Source organism: Arvicanthis niloticus, chromosome 5 (genome assembly GCF_011762505.2).
Source record: "Arvicanthis niloticus isolate mArvNil1 chromosome 5, mArvNil1.pat.X, whole genome shotgun sequence".
NCBI lineage: Eukaryota > Metazoa > Chordata > Mammalia > Rodentia > Muridae > Arvicanthis > Arvicanthis niloticus.
Genome location: NC_047662.1, coordinates 96,177,420 through 96,196,826, shown reverse-complemented (window position 1 = coordinate 96,196,826; position 19,407 = coordinate 96,177,420). Strand labels below are relative to the sequence as shown.

At 40.8% G+C, this 19,407-nt stretch overlaps 1 protein-coding gene across 3 annotated transcripts in view; it reads right to left on the bottom strand.

The window, feature by feature from the left end:
* Window positions 1-7,652: 7,652 nt before the first annotated feature.
* The window catches only part of Erp44 (endoplasmic reticulum protein 44), a 91,343-nt gene continuing 79,588 nt past the window's right edge, over window positions 7,653-19,407 (bottom strand). For 2 of the 3 annotated variants that reach the window (XM_034503465.2, XM_076934996.1), the window contains 2 exons: window positions 10,630-10,732; window positions 7,653-7,972 (listed from right to left, as the gene is read on the bottom strand). In XM_034503465.2, the coding sequence (XP_034359356.1) occupies window positions 7,871-7,972; window positions 10,630-10,732 (205 nt within the window). In that variant the 3' untranslated portion in view covers window positions 7,653-7,870. The remainder of the gene's footprint in view (window positions 7,973-10,629; window positions 10,733-19,407) is intronic. The other variant, XM_034503466.2, reaches the window with a different exon arrangement.

Genomic DNA, 19,407 nt, shown 5'->3' with positions numbered 1-19,407 from the left:
GGTGCTCAGCTTTCTCCTCATGTAGTCTGGGATTCCAGCCCATGGAATGGTACAGCACAAACTAACCTAATCTAGAGATTCCCTCACGCATGCTCAGAAGCTCGGTTTGGATTTTTGATGATTCTAGATCTTGTTAGGGCTTAAGAGATTTACAGTTGGACAGACTAATATTGAAATGGATGTAGAAGGAGTGCAAAGGCTTTTCTGGGAAAGCAGAGATTGGGATTAGGCAGTAACAAGGCTTACCCTTAAAGGGAAACACTTGACAGAATTTGACCCCATGTTTCGATGCCAAAGTTCATACATTTATCCCCACTAAACAGCCTCTTTTTGAAAAGAATGGAAAGTGATACTGTAGTTGCCTTTCTTTTCTCTGTGAGTCTTATTAAAGATTTACAGTTGTCTAGGTAGGGTTGGGTCAACAGTTCAAGACATTCTTATAGGCTATCCCTTTGACACCTTGTCTATGACACAGGGTAACCTCAAGTGTTAATAACTATGAATGCTAAATGCCCAATATGGTTGGGTCAGACTCTAACTATTAGTGACTACAGTTATATCATTTACTATTATTTTCCCCAGAGTTTAAAGGACAAGTGCATTAATGGAAAAGTGTGGTGGATCTGTAAGAATAGTGAGAACAATGTTGGATAACACTAAAATGAGCAGAGAAGAGAAAACATCAGATTTTTAAAAGGAAGTTGTTGATGTACTCCTTTAGACAAATGGTGGTAACATGTTATGCACACTTAAAATTCTATCTTGGCATGCGAAGTAGCGAGTTTCCTTACGGCATTTTCACACATACTTGGCTTCGGTTGACCTTTTCCCACACACCCTGCTCTCTCCCATCTCTCTGCCCACTCCTAGTGTTGAGCTCCTCCACTCCTCTCTCTTCCTTTTCCTTAAGGTGCCTTTACTCCCCTCTCATGAGCCCCTTTCTAGTTTCCTGGCCTCTGCCCACACTCATTCTCTCATAAGCACACATACATAAAAATCAGAAACTACGATCTGCATGTGAGAGAACATGTTTATCCTTCCAAGCCTGGGCTACCTCAATAAAAATTCCCATCTCTGTTTTCCTGCAAAGTACAGAATTTAATTCTCCCCCCTCCCCTATTTCTTTCAAGAAAAGACAAATTGAGGATGGCACTAGAAACTGGAAATGCCTCCCATGCTCATGAATGGAAGAATCAACGCAAGAATAGCTGTCTCACAACCTATAGATGAACAGATATATCCATCCCATTTTTAACTGTCCATTCATGTGTTGATGGACATCTTGCTACAGTGAACAAAGCATCAACCAACATGAAGAAGCAAGTATCTCTGAAATACAACATATGGTCCTTTGGGTGTATACCTAGGTGTAATACACCTGAACTACATAGTAGTTCTGTGTTTAGCTTTTTGAGGAATGGCTGCACCAGTTTACTGTCCCACTCACAGTGACTAAGGAAGGGTTTCTCTTTCCAAACACCGTCCCTAGCACTTGTCTTTTGTTTTTATGACAGGGGTGAGATACGATCTCAGAGCAGTTTTAATTTGCATTTTCCTGAAGCTAAAGATGCTAAACAGTTTAGGAATAGTTATTGGCCATTCGTATTTCTTCTGAGAACTCCACAGTTTCTTAGCCCGTTTCCTTTTAATTAGCTATGTGGCCTTTTGAGATCTTTGTATATCATATATGTTAATCCCTGTCAAGATGGGCCCATGGCTAGTGGTAGAGCATCTGCCTAGCAGGCATAAAACCTTTTTCTCAGCACTGGAAAAGGAAATCTTGTCAGATATACAGCTGGTAAATTCTCTCTCCCTTTCCGTAGGCTGTGCCTTCAGTTAACTATTTCATTTGCTGTACAAAAAGCTTTGTAATTTCATGAGGTCCTTTTTGTCTGTAGTTGGCCTCATTTGCTGAGGGACTGGTGCTCTGTTTGGGAAACCAAATACCACTTTACCTATGGCTGCCCCATGAAGTATGCTCCCTACCTTTGCCTCAGCAGTTAAAATTTCTCGTTTTATATTAAGGTTTTTGATCCATTCAGAGCTGAATTCTGTACCGGATGAGAGAAGGATCTAGGTTCATCCTTCTACTTGTACATAGCCAGCTTTCTCAGCGCCATTTGTTAGTCTGTCTTCTCTCCAGTGAGTATTTTTGGCCTCTTTGGCATCAGTCTTTTGGCAGTGGCAGAATGGCTTTATATCTCAATCTACTCCATTGCATTTATCTACATGCCTTTAAGGCAGCGTCATGCTGCTTTTATCAGAACAGCTCTGCAGTATAACTTGACATCAGCTACAAGGATATTCGCAGCATGCCCTTTCCAGGGTTTCTTCGACTACTGGAGTCTAACATTAAATGAATTTTAAGATACGCTCCACTCCATTTCTGTGAAGGTTGGCATTACTATGTCATTACAGGTCAGTAAATACCTGGCAATAATTATCATTATAATAAGAAATGGTCAGCAGCTTCTGTTAATACTAATTTTCCTGGAGAAGAGGACCCTTATATAGGTAGGTATGAGTGTGGCTTTCTGTGCCTGATCTAAGGTTGTTCTTTTCCTTATAGCAAGTATCACCTTTCTGCTATTTTGTCCCTTAACTTTTAGCTTCATAATGGAAGTGGGTAGCTTGTTATATGTCCGTCTTTAGTTTGGAAACCGTATGCTTACCGAAATGATACAGTGCTTTGTAACCACTCACAGCATTGCCATCCATCATTATTGCCTAAAAGATGGTGACTAAAGTGGAGTCAGGTCTAACTTATGGAAAATGAGGAGTTAGGCAAAAATTCCCAGTACTCAAGACTGTGTTGTCAAAGACAGCAACCGTTCTGAGTTATACATTTCTATCCTGCTTGGCACTGTGAACCTTTATTTTTTTGTAGTCTTTGGAGTTCAAGGCTGGCTCAACAGGTAGAAATGAAGGTGATGGGTTCATTTGTAGGATATGTTAACTGACAAAAATCAGACCACTGAGATATGCAGATTTGTTATCGGAATCCATTCCAGTTACAGGGACAATTTCTTGTCCTAACTCCCTTGCTCACTCCCTTGCTCTGTACTTTAGCTTTCCTTTTTTCTCATCAGTGACTTGCTGAGTTCTAGTATACTGTGTAGCTGGACTAGAAAGAAGGCACTCCTACTTCCCATGTAACCCGCATGCACGTGGAAACAGGGAAAATACTTATGTACTCCCAGCAGTGAACAACCTACACAAGACTATGCGAATGCAGGGATGTGTTTTAGCTTGCTTCCTATTGCTGTGACAAAACACAAGTAAAACCAACTTGGGGAGGGAAGGGTTTATGTATTTTAGCTTTTAGTTTACAGTCCATTATGAAAGGGAACCTGAACCAGACACTAGAAGGCAGGAACTGAACCAATGAGGCAGTGCTGCTTACTGCCTTGCTTTCTCATACAACACAGGAGTACAGGCCCAAGGGTGGCACCATAGTGGGCCCTCCAGCAACAATCGTTATCAAGAAAGTTATCAAGAAAGCTCCACAGGCATGCCTACGGGCCAACCTGATAGAGGTGCTGTCTCAGTTCCTCTTCCCAGATGACTCCAACTTGTGTAAACAGACTATGAAGGACAAGGTGACACTTGTCCTATACATTGAATAATAGAATTTGCTAGACAAGGTGAGGGTGAGACTTTAGAGAAGCAACTTGAAGCAGCAGTATTCCAGAGTCCAACTGCCCACAGTCTAAGGATACTCCTGTCATGCCCAGTGTTCTAGAGAACACTTGGACACAGCAAAGGTGGGTTTGAGTTATCTGCACATGAACACATAAGTCCCCATTCTGAGTCAAATGAAGCACAATGACAGGATCTGAAAAATAACATTACACCTGGAAAAGCTAGTGGCTCTGCACTAAGATTCCAGGTAAGACACTCATAAAACAGTATTTATGCAATTAGTAAAAAGTCTCAAATGTAGAAATATTTTACAAATATAGTTTTATTACTTGGAAATACATACAAAATTTCAAACACAGCTAAAAAAGTTGCTAAGCAGAGGTCCTACCCAGGCTGTTTAATGAATACATAACTCAGTTATTGGCAGCAGTGGGCAACTCCAGTCCCTGAAACAGCTTTTTCTCAGGCTCTCATCTGCTTTCAAAGCTCCCTAAATCTTCTCCAGCACAGACCATGGGCATTTCACTTTGTTCACAAGGCTTTATTCAGCAGAATAGCTAAATCCATTAACTACAATCATTTTGAAACTGGAGTACTGTGTCCAGTTAACCGTATCTCCTCCATGGCTTCTCAGACGGTCCAACAGGTTTAACAGAAAGCACTGCTATGTGATACTGTATGGGATGAACAGCTTTAATAATGTAAGATGGCTAAGTTTTTTGTTTCTGTGGATATGCATGTGTTTTAAATTTTATGTCATTGTTTTATTTTTGGCTAAGCACTTTGTCAAGAAAAAAATGAGTTGTTCTGGTTTTGCCGATTATCAACTTATTACCCATTCCTTTACCTTGGTGAATTCTTAGAAAGGAAGCCTTCTGGGCAACGTCAGCGCTGTCTCGAGTTCATTCCGAGCATTCCCATCTCAAACACTGTTTTAATTTTTTTCTTATGTACATTTGATGTTTGGCCTATATGTCTATCTGTGTGGGAATCCGATCCACTGGAACTTGACTTATAGACAGTTATGAATTGGGGTGCTGGGATTTGAACCTGGTCCTCTGGAAGAGCAGCCAATGCTCTTAACCACTGAGCCATCTCTCCAGCCCCTCCAAACACTGTTGTAGTACATGCTTCCTGGTAGCTTGTCATGCCAGCTTCCCCACCCCTTTTTTTTTTTTTGCACAAGATCCCTGACAAACTGACTTCATCAGTAAGCTCTCTGTGAGACACTTAGATGTCCATTCTCTACTGTATATACTCATGTAATGCTTTAGGTACCTGCCGTGCCTGAGTGTATGCCTCAGGGTAGTGGCATACTTCCTGCACATTGTCCTGCTTCTTCAGTTCTGCCAGAGGAGCAGCACGTCTCTCAAGCTTCTGGTTCTTGAGTTATTCAAGCATTCTTCAGAGCAAGTGGGCAGCCTCTCTAGCTACAGCAGAGAAGCCTGAGGCTCAGCACAGACTGAGATAACTTCTGTAGCACCGACATGGTTCAGCTGAACTCTTAAGTCTGAGACCTACTTCTAAGTACCACTCTCAAATACAGATGCTGAGGATCTGCAAAACAGTGTAAATCCCTTCCTTGGTATCCTGAGCCTCCAGTGAGTTGGTCTTTCTACAAGTACTACTTCCGAGTACATCATGAAGTTTACTACCTACATTCAGATTATCGTATCTACGCCAAATCCTATCTCCTTTCAGGTGTTCATCTTTTAAAACCTCAGCAGAATTTTCTCAGTGGGATTTTTGGAACTCTGTGTTTCTCTGCCAAGCACACTGCCTCTCTTTCCTCTTATGCTTGATGTGGGACAGCTTGTTACAGCGATGTTCTACAAGGCCACTGACCTAACAACTTAGAAGCAACTCTAGGTAAAAAGTTACAGCACCAAGAACCTTACTTTGAGTAGCTGTCAACTGATAGCTGCTCCCCAGTGACTTGCTCCAATTCTAATTCAGGCCCTGGTATACAGACAATGTCAACCCTTCAAATATAGACTGCTCTTGGACCCACATTTTCGCTAAGAAAACATCTTTTGTTTTTGTTTGAAAAAGGGTCTTACTATATAGCCCTGGCTGTCCTGGAACTCACAGAGATCCCTCCGCCTCTCTCTTCTGAAGGCTGAGGTTAAAAGTGTGTACCATCATGCCTGGCTAAAAACAGTCTTGATACTCATGTTTTAAAACATTTTACTATCCTCTTTTCTTGGAGTGCCCTTGGGCTTGTGAAGAATGTTTCATAAACTGCCATCAAGTCCTGTAGAGGGCTAAGCACTTTCCGTGGCATAAAAACTCAAGGCCACTTTGTTTCTAATTCTTTCAGTAACATGTGAAGATGACCACGTAAGTGTCCAAGCTGGTGTCCACTACACTAGACACAAGGCTCAGTATCACTGTCCTTAACAGCTTCACCATCCAGAGAAGACATTAGCAGGGGTGGGGGCTACGGTCCAATCTGCACGAAAGCTACATCACACACTACAACTTTCACTTTCAACAGCCTGTCTGTCATTTTAGACCACACTGAAGATGTGCCCCTTTGGTCTTTTTTCTAATAACTGTTTTCAGTTAGCTGTCTGCAGCCCAATATTTGAGTGATATCTTTTATTATTTTTCAAACCTAATTACAGGATTCCAAATTTATTACAGCTAATTTTTTTTTCCTGAACTGTTTTTGACCTTGTATGTGAGCGTGCTATGTAACTGAGTTTCATCTCAAGCCTCTCAGATTTGGTCATGAAAACAAAAACTGTGATCATATTCAAGACTCTGACTAAAAGCAATCAAATGGTAGATGAAGGCCAGCTTCAGAAAGCTCTGTCCTAGTTCCCCACTCACAATCTGGTGAGACACTCTAAACATGGCCCTTATCACCTCTTTAATATTTATTATTCTGAATAAAACTACAGAAACTATGGACAAAGTCATGCATAATTAAGAACTAGAAGCTGATTTTTAAAAATAACAGTTATTAAATATCCATTATAAATATTCATTTTATTTTAAAAGGATTGAAAGGTGTTACATATATTACACACTACATATAATGGCACATGTCAACCTTTTAAGCTTAAAAATATTATCTCCCCAAACTGGGACTGACTTATCCCAAGGATAAATGACCCTTGGCCTATAGCACCATACCCAGGCCCTGAGGAAAGCCAAGTTAGAGCCTGTCTGACCTCTGGCACTGGGATTCCTGATATAAAGTGAAGAGTCCTCTCCCTCTGCTCATATCCCTGGCAGTAGTAAGGCCTGGGGACCTTCTGACTGCCCACTGCAGGCTCGGGAAACCAGGGAAGCGAGGGGGAAAGCCTCTCACAATCCTCAACAGTTGACAGAAGAATGTAAAACGCTTTCCTTAACATCTTTGTGTTTGATCTACAGAACTATAACAAAACTACAAAAGACAGGAGGAGGCTTACAATAATTGAAATACAGTTTTTCTTTGAAAATGAAAATTTCTAGACAGAGAGAGCCTTAAAGTTTCTAGTAATGCTAGTGACCTGCTCCACCGGGTTGCCGCTTTCCTGATGGCAGGGTTAATTCATTCAAAGTTTTAAAAGCCATCCATATGCTTCTGTCTCAGACAAACATACAGAAATTTGATAATCCTTCCATTTCTTTCCCAAATGCTCTGGCTTATGGCTCTCCTCCTCTTCATAGTGTGTTTCAGTTACACATTAGGAATCCAAGGAGAACCACGATGGAGCTTTCCTAAGCGATGCCCGACCAGTCAGTACAACACAGTACACAGTAGGAAAAGTTTATTTCCCTCCCAAGCCTCTAGAATATATACCCCCTTAGCTTTTAGAAATGTGATAATAAAAATACCAGTAGAATTTGATCATATGCAAAGAAAAGAAGAAAGAAAAAGCAGACCCCACCCATGAACCAGGCCGATTCTCTCGCCTGTGCAGTGGTGGTGTGAGTCAACAGTATGCTTCTGGCAATGCCACCTTCCGATTGCATTATAAGGACTGTACAGGACAGATTTAAAGTGGAGACAGGCCTCTGGTTTTTATTTTATTCTTTAAAACCCTAGTAGATTTTTTAAAAAGAGGCTGTATTAAATGACAATGCATTTGAGTCAGGGGGAGGAAAAAAATTAAAAACCCAAAACTTCTTTCAGTTTATTCAAAATAAAAATACACATAGAATTATGAAAATATAGGTTTCCTATTCCAACACGTAAGCCTCTGCTGCTGCAAGGCTCACACGCTCGTGAGGTCTACAGCTCATCTCGGTCCCTCAGTAGAGTATACCTATACTCGCTGGGCGCCAGCTTCTGGAAGGAGCTCTCTGGAGGACTGCTCGCTACATCCTGGTCCTGCTACAAAAGAAGAAAAGAATCTTGATACTAAAATGTTTTATAGAGTTATATTTTACTATTACAGAACTGGTAGTGACTTTATAATTACTTATTTGTTAATAAATAAAAGGGGAAAAGTATGTGTCAAGGTGAAAAGGTAAGTTTATCTTGTTTCTTCACTTCAAATATCCCTGACTCACTGTCCAGGGCATGGCTGCCACAGCACCACTGACTCTGGGCCCCTCACAGTTCCTGAGGCAATGTGGAAGAAAACAACACTAAACACTCACTGCCTCCTAGAGAACCCCATAGAGACAGCACAACCTAGTTTGGTCCTACCCTTCACTTTTACAAATGACCGCTAAGAGGGACAGCCTTGCTGTGAATGACCCCTACTCTGTTAAAGAAGCTGCTTTTTATCAACGCTCTCAATGCCAGCAATCAGTAGAACCTGGTTGAGATGAAGAAAACAACACTATCATGAACTTCGGTAATACTTCTGTGCCAACACGAGACAAATACACAGTGAAACTATACAGATGTCCGTGAGTTCTGAAGGAAAGGCAGCACGGTCTGCACTTTACTTTCTCCAAGCGTCTCAAGAGGAAGCTCACCTTTGCTACACAACAGTCTCTACAGTGGACAGGACACGTGTACACGGGATCTACAGTGGACAGGACATGTGTACACGGGACATTCTGACATAGATTGGTGCCCATGAGAACAGGAGGTTACATAACAGTCTCTACAGTGGACAGGACATGTGGACACGGGACATTCTGACATAGATTGGTGCCCATGAGAACAGGAGGTTACATAACAGTCTCTACAGTGGACAGGACATGTGGACATGGGACATTCTGACATAGATTAGTGCCCATGAGAACAGGAGGTTACATAGCAGTCTCTACAGTGGACAGGACACGTGTACACGGGACATTCTAACATAAATTAGTGCCCATGAGAACAGGAGGTTACATAACAGTCTCTACAGTGGGCAGGACATGTGGACACGGGACATTCTGACATAGATTAGTGCCCATGAGAACAGGAGGTTACATAACAGTTTCTACAGTGGACAGGACATGTGGACACGGGACATTCTGACATAGATTGGTGCTCATGAGAACAGAAGGTTACATAACAGTCTCTACAGTGGGCAGGACATATGGACACGGGACATTCTAACATAGATTAGTGCCCATGAGAACAGAAGGTTACAAGTGCCTTTACCTATTTGACTTTGTCAGGCTTCACTTCCTGCTCAGATACATGCTCAAGCTGAAATTATATTACTATAAATATGTACCTTGTACACAGCTGGTTTAGTACAAACATATGGATAAATAAATATTTGGAGTCTACTGTTTAAGGGAGAAAGGAAAATAAATCAGGACACTACAATACAGTAAACTAGATTTTTTTTTTCTTGATTGTATAAAGCAGTGGTTCTTCTTGGCCTGTGGGTCTCGATCACCCTGAGGGTTGAATGACCCTTTCCCAGGAGTCACCTAAGATCATTTGTGTATCAGATATTTACATTAAAATTAGTAACAGTAGAAAAATTACAGCCATAAAGTAGCAACAAAAGTCATTCTATAGTTGGGGGTCACCACGTCATGAGGAACTGTATTAAGGGGCTGAAGTACTAGGAAGGTTGGGAACCACTGCTTAGAGGACTGAAGAGCTCCGTGTGCTGAAGAAAATAATTGCCTATGGAATACTGCCATTAGCCGAGTTCCCCACTTTAACAGTAGTTTAGTGATCATTTCTCAAATAAAGTATATTATCAGATTCTCAAGAGAACTCTCGACTTTGAACCTAATCTGACTCCTAAATAAGGTAAGGAAAAATTCAGTTTCTCTTTTTCTTTCACTAACAGAAGTTCTTTGGACAAAGTAATAGACTGAAGTCCTATCATATAAAACAAGAAGGGGTTTAATATGTACCATCTCCTTCTTATAGTTATCATGGTCATAGACTTCATAAATAATAATACATCAAAATGCAGATTTATGACTCTTTCATAGAGCAGAGACATAGAAATTACTAAATCCTCAGACTTTAGAGCCCATCTATCTGTTCATTCTGAGATTTATCTACTCATCAATCTGTATAACAACACATGAATTGAGAATTTATATGTGACTAAAAGCTAATATAAAATATTGATAAATAGTTGTGAAACATTCAAATATGAAATGTGAAAGCTGTACTGAATCTATGGTTTGAACATTCTCAGCACTGCATCTGTGAAGGTTCTTAGTATGGATGAGTAAGATAACAAAGCATTGCTTTTGTATAGTGAGGGTATGATTCAGCCACAAAAGCAAGCTTGAACTGGAATCAATTGATTTGCTTTCGAAACTACTCTCCCAAGTCCTACTTTCTTACTTCTATCTGAAGCCAACAATATTTAACCCTGTATAGCTACGTTCCACAGAATCATACCCACACACCCCAATTTAGATGATTAGAAACCAGACACAACATTTTACAACTTTTCTGGAGGCCTGACATTTTTAAGAAGTAACTTTAAAAGAACATAACCTAAATATGTCTTAGTCAATTCAGAATTTCTACAGAGAGGTATCAGGAATTAAAACTCTAGCTCAGGTCCCCTCTGAGGCTATCTATCTCAATAGAAGAGTCCCCACTGGCAAACACATGAGTCCTACCTCTCCTGGGGCTGTATCAGTTGGGTCAGGTCCATGATGGAATTCTCTGTGTAGTTTTCCAGAATGTAGGTCAAATACAAACTGCTTCAGTTTTCCAGGAATTCTAAAACCAAAGGCGAATAATTATTTAGCTTCAACTGCCAAAATAGGCTGACCTCTACTTTACTAACTTCATAATGCTGTAAAGAAATATTTCACATTACAGGTAACTAAATACACGTTTGGTGTTCTAATTTTTTAGTTTTTATTTTATGTTGAGTACCTACATGTACGTACTGATACTACTGGCTAGTATCTGCAGAGGCCAGAAAAGGCATTGTATCCCCTGCAACTAAGAGTTACAGATGGTAGGATGAGCCGTCAGTAGGTGCTGGAAACCAAGCCTGGGTCCTCTGAAAGAGCAGCAAGGGTTCTTAATTGCTGAACTATTTCTCTAGCACTAATGTTCTAATTATTGCATTTACTTCATTGAAATTGTTCTATACTTACCATTAACAGAGGTAATGCTATCAAGATGCTGCATCTCCAATGTGTTTTACTATCTTTATTGGTAGATACTTAAATGAGTGAGTGAGTGAGTGTGTGTGTGTGTGAGATAATTCATATATTTTTACTGGCAGACACACACACACACACACACACACACACACACACACACACAGAGAGAGAGAGAGAGAGAGAGAGAGAGAGAGAGAGAGAGAGAGAGAGAGCAAAAAACTTATATCCTAGAAAAACCACACTGAAAACAGAGTTTCAAAGGGGAAAATATTAGAGAAAATCACTTAAGAGTATTCAGTTTTAGAGCTAGAACACTAGAAAGCCCCAGTCAGTGTCTCATGGCATCTGAATCCTGAAAGAGCCTGTGGATTCTCAAAAGCTCTAACCTGCAGTAGAGTCATCTCCCAAGGTGGTCCAGACTATGCTGAGCAAGAAACTTGCAAAGTACATTTCTCTGGAATCATTTCCTTGAGTTGTAGCCAATAAAATAGGAACAAATAATACCTACAAGGCCAATCAATTTTTGCTACTCATTTATTTGCATTCTAAAGTCATTGTCAACATGATTTAAGAAAAAAACTGAAGTTGATTTGCTAATTTGATAAACAATAGCTGAATTTTAGTTTATATTTCTTGAGAAATTGAATGTTCTCATTTGCCTACAGAGATTTTGGTGCTTCAGAACATTTATTATATACTTCAAATAGAAAGCTATTCTTTTTTTATATGTATTACAAAAATTAAAATGCACTTCTGGGTAGAGAGATGGCTCATTAGTTAAAAGCATTGTCTGCAGCTCTTTCAGAGATACTGAGTTCAATTCCCAGCAAACCACTTGGAGGCTCACACTAGGATCTGATGCCCTCTTCTGGCATGCAGGCATATCCGCAGATAGAGCTCTCATATACATTTAAAAACAAACAAACAAACAAACAAACAAACAAACCAGAAAGATTCTAAATTGAACTTCCATACAAATTTTAGCTCCTTGGGTACGACAGCCTGACTTTTTACATATTTTTGCTTTTATTTTGTTTTCATAGGCAAGAACAGCTAGTTTGTAAATATTACCAGTTTCTATTTTTTTCTTTTTAAATTCTATCCTGAGGTCTTAGAAACGCAGTTCTTCCCAACCCCCTTCAATAACTCCCACTGAGCTGTACCTACGAATAACTTCATTGTACACCATGTTGGCTCCCCACTAGCTTCAGCGCAATAGAGACCAGCGGGTGCCAAATGCACAGTTTACAAATACAAATGACTGTCAGGTAGCAGTATTGACAGAATGCCTTGCCACGGTTCTCTGGTGCAGAAGTAATTGCACATACACCACAGATAAACACTGAGAGGAGATCAATTTACATTTCTTCTGACATCATCCTCTGTCACTCCAAAGCAAAGTGCTGAAGTAGAAAATTCAAGCCACAGACTCTGAATGTTCAAACTGCCTGAGATAATGGTGCTGGTTTGTCTTACAAGCTGCCAAGACTGAGGACTGCTAGTTAAGGAATAGCTAATGAATGACTAAATCCTAAACACGACAAACCGAGACTACTCAAGACAGGCTCTTCCCTGACCTGAATTTTCCCCTTGTCATGAGACAAGAGGAAAAAAAGAATTTTGAGCTCTAAATTGTTAGAGCAGACAGTGGCAATCTGCAGGAAGACTGTTCAGTAAGTTGATCTATTTTCATTTCAGGCTGTAATTTTCCTAATTGGAATACTAAGTGTGTCTCTTCCACCCTCCAAACTTGTTTACAATGTTTTACTTTTAGACAGTGAAACACACATACAAACAGTAAATTGTGACCGCCAAACAGTAAATTCTGACAAATGCACAAGCTAGGTTTATTGTTTTAAAAAACTGAAACACAATAGATATTTTTCTTTTAAAGCTCAAGATCTCTAACTTTTTGTTTGTTTTGAGAATCTCAGCCTGTAGCTGGGCTGGTCTTAAACTTAACTAAAGGTCTGTTTTCTTACCACCTCTGCAAACCAGGTGAGATCTCCTGCACCTCTCTGCACTTGGACCTGCCCGTCCCCCTAATCCCTGGCAACCACTCATGTGTCTGCTGATCGCTCTCTCTCACCACAGAAGTCTATTCATTTATCTCATCAAGGACATTTGGGTTCCATCAGGATCTTGGTGGTCAGGACAATGCTCTGACATCGACATGTGCACAGGTTTCTATGTGAAGTTTAGTCTCTGGAGCTCGGTCAGTACTACGTCTAACTGTACTGCTGTGCTATCAAGACTGCAGCTGGTCTGCAGGCTGGGGACCACAGGGCACTGTTGTCATTTCACCTACGGCAGCTCAAGGACATAGACAAACATCTCACTGGACTCTATGTCATTTTGTTTATGTTTTAACAGTATCATTCATAGAACAAAGGTTATAACTTGATGAAAACCAATTTATCATTTTTTTCTAAGTGTTTTTGATGCTCTCAGAACTCTGTCTTCAGCTGGCTGTGAAGGATTTTCTTGCTTATTGTTTTCCACTTAGATCTATGATGAATTCTAAGGGAAATTTTCATAAGAAAGAATTCTTTCTTGGGCTGAAGCTGCTCAGTTGGCCCAGGCAACTTGCTAACAAGGAATAATAATAAAAACATTACTAGATAAACAAAATGTGCTTTTTACAAAATTCCATCAGGGTAGGCATGGTGAATCAAGCCTGTACCCTCAGCTAGGAGGCTGAGACAGAACCACAAACTCCAGCCAGCACTGGACAAGAGGACCCTCAATCAAAATGTAAAAGGGGTAAAGGTGCGGCTTAGTGATACAGCATTAGCCTAATGCAGGAACCCTAGGCTCAACTATGAGTCTCACAGGAAAAGCAGAAGGCAAGACAAAGGGTTAAGGAGCAGGACAAGCTCTACCAATAACCATGTTCTTTCTCACTTAAACATTTTCTGTGGAGAAAAAAAAAATCACATGACTATCTCATTAGATGCTGAAAAAGCCTGTGATAAAATCCAACATCCCTTCATGTTAAAGGTATTGGGGGAAACCAGGGATACAGGGCACATAAGTAAACACAATCAAAGCAATATACAGCAAGCTAATAGCAAACACCAAACCAAATGGAGAGAAACTTGAAGCAATTCCACTAAAATCAGGACTAAGACAAGGCTGCCCACTCTCTATCTATTCAGTATAGTACTTGAAGTTCTAGCCGAGCAGTAAGACAACTAAAGGAGATCAAGGGGACCCAAAATAGAAAGGAAAAAGTCAAAGGGAAACAACACCTATGCAATAGCCATCAATAATATAATCAATAATACAAAATATCTTCTTTTAACTTTAATCAAGTGAGAGATCTGTATGACAAGAACTTCAAGTCCCCGAAGAAAGAAATTGAAGAAGATATCAGAAGATGGAAAGATCTCTCATGCCCATGGATAGGTAGGATAGATAATGATAATGGCTACCTTACAAAAAGCAATCTACAGATTCAATGCAATCCCCATCAAAATTCCAACACATTTTTTTTTTTTAAGAGACCTTGAAAGAGTAAGTCTCAACTTCATACGGAAAAACAAACAACCCAGGATAGCCAGAACAACCCAGACAGTAAAAGTAGTTTGGGAGGAATCACCATCCCTGACCTCAAGCTGTACTACAGAGCAATAGTGATAAAAAGTGCATGGTATTGGTACAGAAACAGAGACGTTGATCAATGGAATCAAACTGAAGACCCAGAAATAAACCCACACACCTATGGATACTTGCTTTTTGAAAAGAAGCCAAAGCCATACAATAGGAAAATGAAAACATCTCCAACAAATGGTGCTGAACTGGATGTCTACATGTAGAAGAATGAAAATAGATCTATATTTATCACTCTGCACAAGATTCAAGTCCAAGTGGATCAAGGACCTCAACATAAAATCGGATACACTAAATGTCACAGAAGAGAAAGTGGGAAATAGCATTGAACGTATTGGTACAGGAGTCAAGTTCCTGAACAGAACACCAATGGTTCAGGCTCTAAGATCAACAATTGACAAATAGGACCTCACGAAACTACAAACCTTCTGTAAGGCAAAGGACACTGTCAATAGGACAAATCAGCAGCTCACAGATTGGGAAAGGATCTTCACCAACCCTACATCTGACAGAGGGCTAATACACAAAATTTACAAAGAACTCAAAAAATTAGACACAAACAACCCAAATAACCTACTTTTAAAAATAGGGTATAAAACTGAACAGAGAATTCTCAACAGAGGAATCTCAAATGTCTTGAGAAGCACTTAAAAATGTTCAAAGTCTTTAGTCATCAGGGAAATGCAAATCACAACAACTCTGATGTTCCATTTTACACCTATTAGAATGGCTAGAATCAAAAGCTCAAGAGATAGTACTCACTGCTGGGGATGTGGATTAATGCAAACACTTCTTCATTGATGGTGGGAATGCAAATGTGTACAACCACTTTGGAAATCAACTTGGCAGTTTCTCAGAAAACTGGGAATAGTTCGACCTCAAGACCTAGCTATACAACTCCTGGACATATACCCAAAAGATGTTCCAACATCCCACAGCTCTGTTCACAGTAGCTTTATAATAGCCAGAAACTGATAACAACCTGGATGTCCCTCAACTGAAGAATGGATAAAAGAAAATGTGGTACATCTACACATTGGAATACTATTCAGCTATTTTAAAGATATCAAGAATTTTATAGGCAGATGGATGGAACTTGAAAATGTTATCCTGAGCGAGGTAACCAAGACCCAAAAGGACATGCATGTTATGTACTCACCTGTAAGTGGATATTAGCCATAAAATACAGGTACCATGTTACATTCCATAGTCCCAAAGAAAGTAAACAAAAAGGAAGGCCTAAGGGACAAAGCTTGAATCTCACTTAGAAGGGGGAATAAAAGTCCTAAGAGGCAGATAGAGGGAGAGAACTGGGAGGGAAAGGGAACAGGGAGAGGAATGGGGGGTTCAGGATCAGGTGTGGGGAAGGACAGGAGAGATGGCCAGATGGCTATGAAAATCAATGGAAATCTGTAACTGATGGGGGTAAGGAGGTGTAAGGAGGAGTCAGAGACCTGGGATAAGTGAGGAGCCCAAGAATCATGGGGGTGACCTTAGCTGTGACTCACTTACTACATTGGGGATATGGAATCTGAAGAGGCCACCACCTCCTGTAGCCAGGTAGGAACCCCAGTGGAGCGATAAAGATGCCAAACCACTCACAAAACTTTCGAACCCATGCCGGGCGGTGGCGGCACACGCCTTTAATCCCAGCACTTGGGAGGCAGAGGCAGGCGGATTTCTGAGTTTGAGGCCAGCCTGGTCTACAGAGTGAGTTCCAGGACAGCCAGGGCTACACAGAGAAACCCTGTCTCAAAAAACCAAAAAAAAAAAAAAAAAAAAAAAAGAAAAACCAACCAACCAACCAAACAAACAAACAAAAGAACCACCTTTCGATCCCAAATTTTATCCTGTCTACAAAAAATGCAGGCATGAGGGAGGGAGAAGAGACTGAGGGAATGACCAACCAATAACTGGCCCAACTTGAGACCCATCCCATGGGCAAGTAGTAGTCCCTGACAGTATTAATACTCTATTATGCTTGCAGACAGGAGCACGTTGTCCTCTGAAAGGCTCCACCCAGCAGCTGACTCAGATGGATGCAGACACCCACAGCCAAACACTGGATGGAGCCTGTGGACCCTTAAGGAGGAATTTCAGGCCCCGATGGGGATAGGAACTCCATAGAAAGACCAACAGAATCAACTAGCCAGGACCCTTGGGGCTCTCAGAGACTGAACCACCAGCCAAAGAACATATACAGACTGGACCCTGGCCTCCCTGCACATATGTAACAGACATGTAGCTTGGTCTTCATGTGGGTCCCAAACGACGAGCGCAGGAGCTATCCTAAAAGCTGTTGCCTGTATGTGGGAAATGTTCTTCTAGCTTGGCTGCCTTGTCTGGCCTCAGTGGGGGAGGATGTACCTAGCCTCACTGAGAACTGAAGTGCCAGGGTAGGGAAATACTTGTGGTGGGAGCACCCGCTCAGAGGAGAAGGGGAGAGAGGATGGTGGAAGAATCATAGTTGGGGGACTGGGATGTAAGCAGGAAGGGAACAGCGAGTGGGATGTAAAGCAAATAAGTAAAAAAATTAATTAGATTAAATTAAAAAAAACTTCCTATGGGTAGGCCCATAAATAACAAGATTACATACATTCTCAGAATGGATTTTAGTGGTGACCTGGGAATATTTTCTTCTAGGTATCTTTCTGAATTTTCTGAACTTCCATGCTGATCTAGCTTATACCCTTCAAGATTATGAGATGGCCCATTTGTTAAAAGAGCACCTCTAGCCATCTTTCTATTAGTGGACTGCCTCTTCTGTGGTCTTGTTTTATATTGCTTAATGCACTAATTTGACTGCATCTCTCCTCCCTGAAATGAGAGCGACTGACAGGCTTAAGGAATCACAATAAACATTTTCAGTGATTTGGTGTTTGGGGAGAAATGACATGGAGTCCAGAGCTGGAGAATTCGTCATCAGAGCAGTCTACTTCATTTGGGAGTGGTTGTGATAATAATTAACGACAGTGTGCAAGGAACAGCCTATAAACTGTCCAGCTGCTGTTTTCCCTCCTGTCACTCAAAACCTCAGACAGTTATAAACACTTCAGAAAAAGCATGCACTAACTACGTTTTAAAGATGACAAGCTTTTTGTATGTATACATGTATTTGCATAAGTGCATGTGTGTACCAGGTGCCTGCAGAGGCAGAAGAGGACATTAGATACCTAGGATCTGGAGTTACAGAAGTTCTGGCATGAGTTCTGGGACTCAAACTCAGGTTCTCTGGAAGAAATAGCAGAGAGTACTTTTAACCACAGATCCATCTCTCCTGCCCCAAAGACAGTTTTCTTCAGTCCACTCACTGTCTTATGTGACTTTTCTCAGGCTGGAGAACAACACAATATTGTTATCCGGGCCTTAAAATTATCCCGGCTCTCCCATCTTCATATAAAATCTACTCCTTTTAAGTTGTCAGGAAATCTACCTGATCAAACAATGCAAAATGCCAAGGGGCCACAGGGCTGATTTACTTCTGGCATTGTGACATTGTGACATACTAGCTCTCCAAACACCAGCACTTGCACAGCGTTTTACAGGTATTGGAAATGTCGCTGTCTGAATGCAGTAATGTGAGCTGGGGCTGTAGAGTCTGTGTGAACTTGTAAGTCATTTTACTTTAAGGAGATTCAATTTCTCTGAAAAGAAGATGAGTGTCCTACTGGCAGTCTCCACCTCCAGCATGCGTGGACTGTGCCCATGAGACAATCACACTTCTGTCAGATGACTCCAGAAATGCTGAGTTATTATGTAAAAAGTAATAGTAATGATAGTAATTTATGGAAAACTGCTTATCATTTCAGCTTTAATTATCAGGCAGCATAATAACAATTAGACAAGCCATTAAATGTGTCAGATTCATCTTGCTGCATGCTTTATTGGTTTTTAACATTAGGATTTATTCACACAGGCTCAGATCTTAGATCTCGTAGCACATACCACCTCTCAATTTAAAAACCGTTAGCAGGAACAGTACTTACAAGGGGCAATTGGATAGCTAAGGAAAAAAAAATAAAGAATCGAATTATTTCAAAGAGCTTTAAATACAGCATTATGGAGCTTTGGCTGTCCTGGAACTAGCTCTGTAGATTAGGCTGGCCTCAAACTCAGATCCGCTTGCCTCTACCTCTTGAGTGTTGGAGTTAAAGGGGCATGCCACTTGCACTATAGACATTGTTTTCCGTTGCCAGGTTTCTTTGAAGAGTCCCATTGGCTCAGATTCATTTTCCTTTCTTCTTTCCCCAAGCAAAGCATGCCACTAGCTGACAGATTAGCTCGGCTTAGCCAATAGTCCATCTACTGGTCCTGAGGGCTACAACGAAGGAATAAAAGGGCCGCGCGGTGTGATAAAGGCTGAACATACTGCTAAAGAGGCCCTCAACAGTTAAGAGTTCTTGATGCTCTTTCAGAGTAGACGAGTTTGATTTCCAGTACCCATATCCAGTAGCTCATAACTACCTGTAACTCATCCTCGCATTCTTGGCACACAGACACACACAAATAAAAACAAAAGAAATTATTTATATTAAAAGGAAGTATGATTGCTAGTACTTGTTTACATTCTCCAGGAATGACACCAAAATGAGATTCAAAATGCCAGTGTTAATCCGACTTCAAAGACGAAGGACAGTACTTAAGCAAGGTGAGGTCCTTCAGAGGATT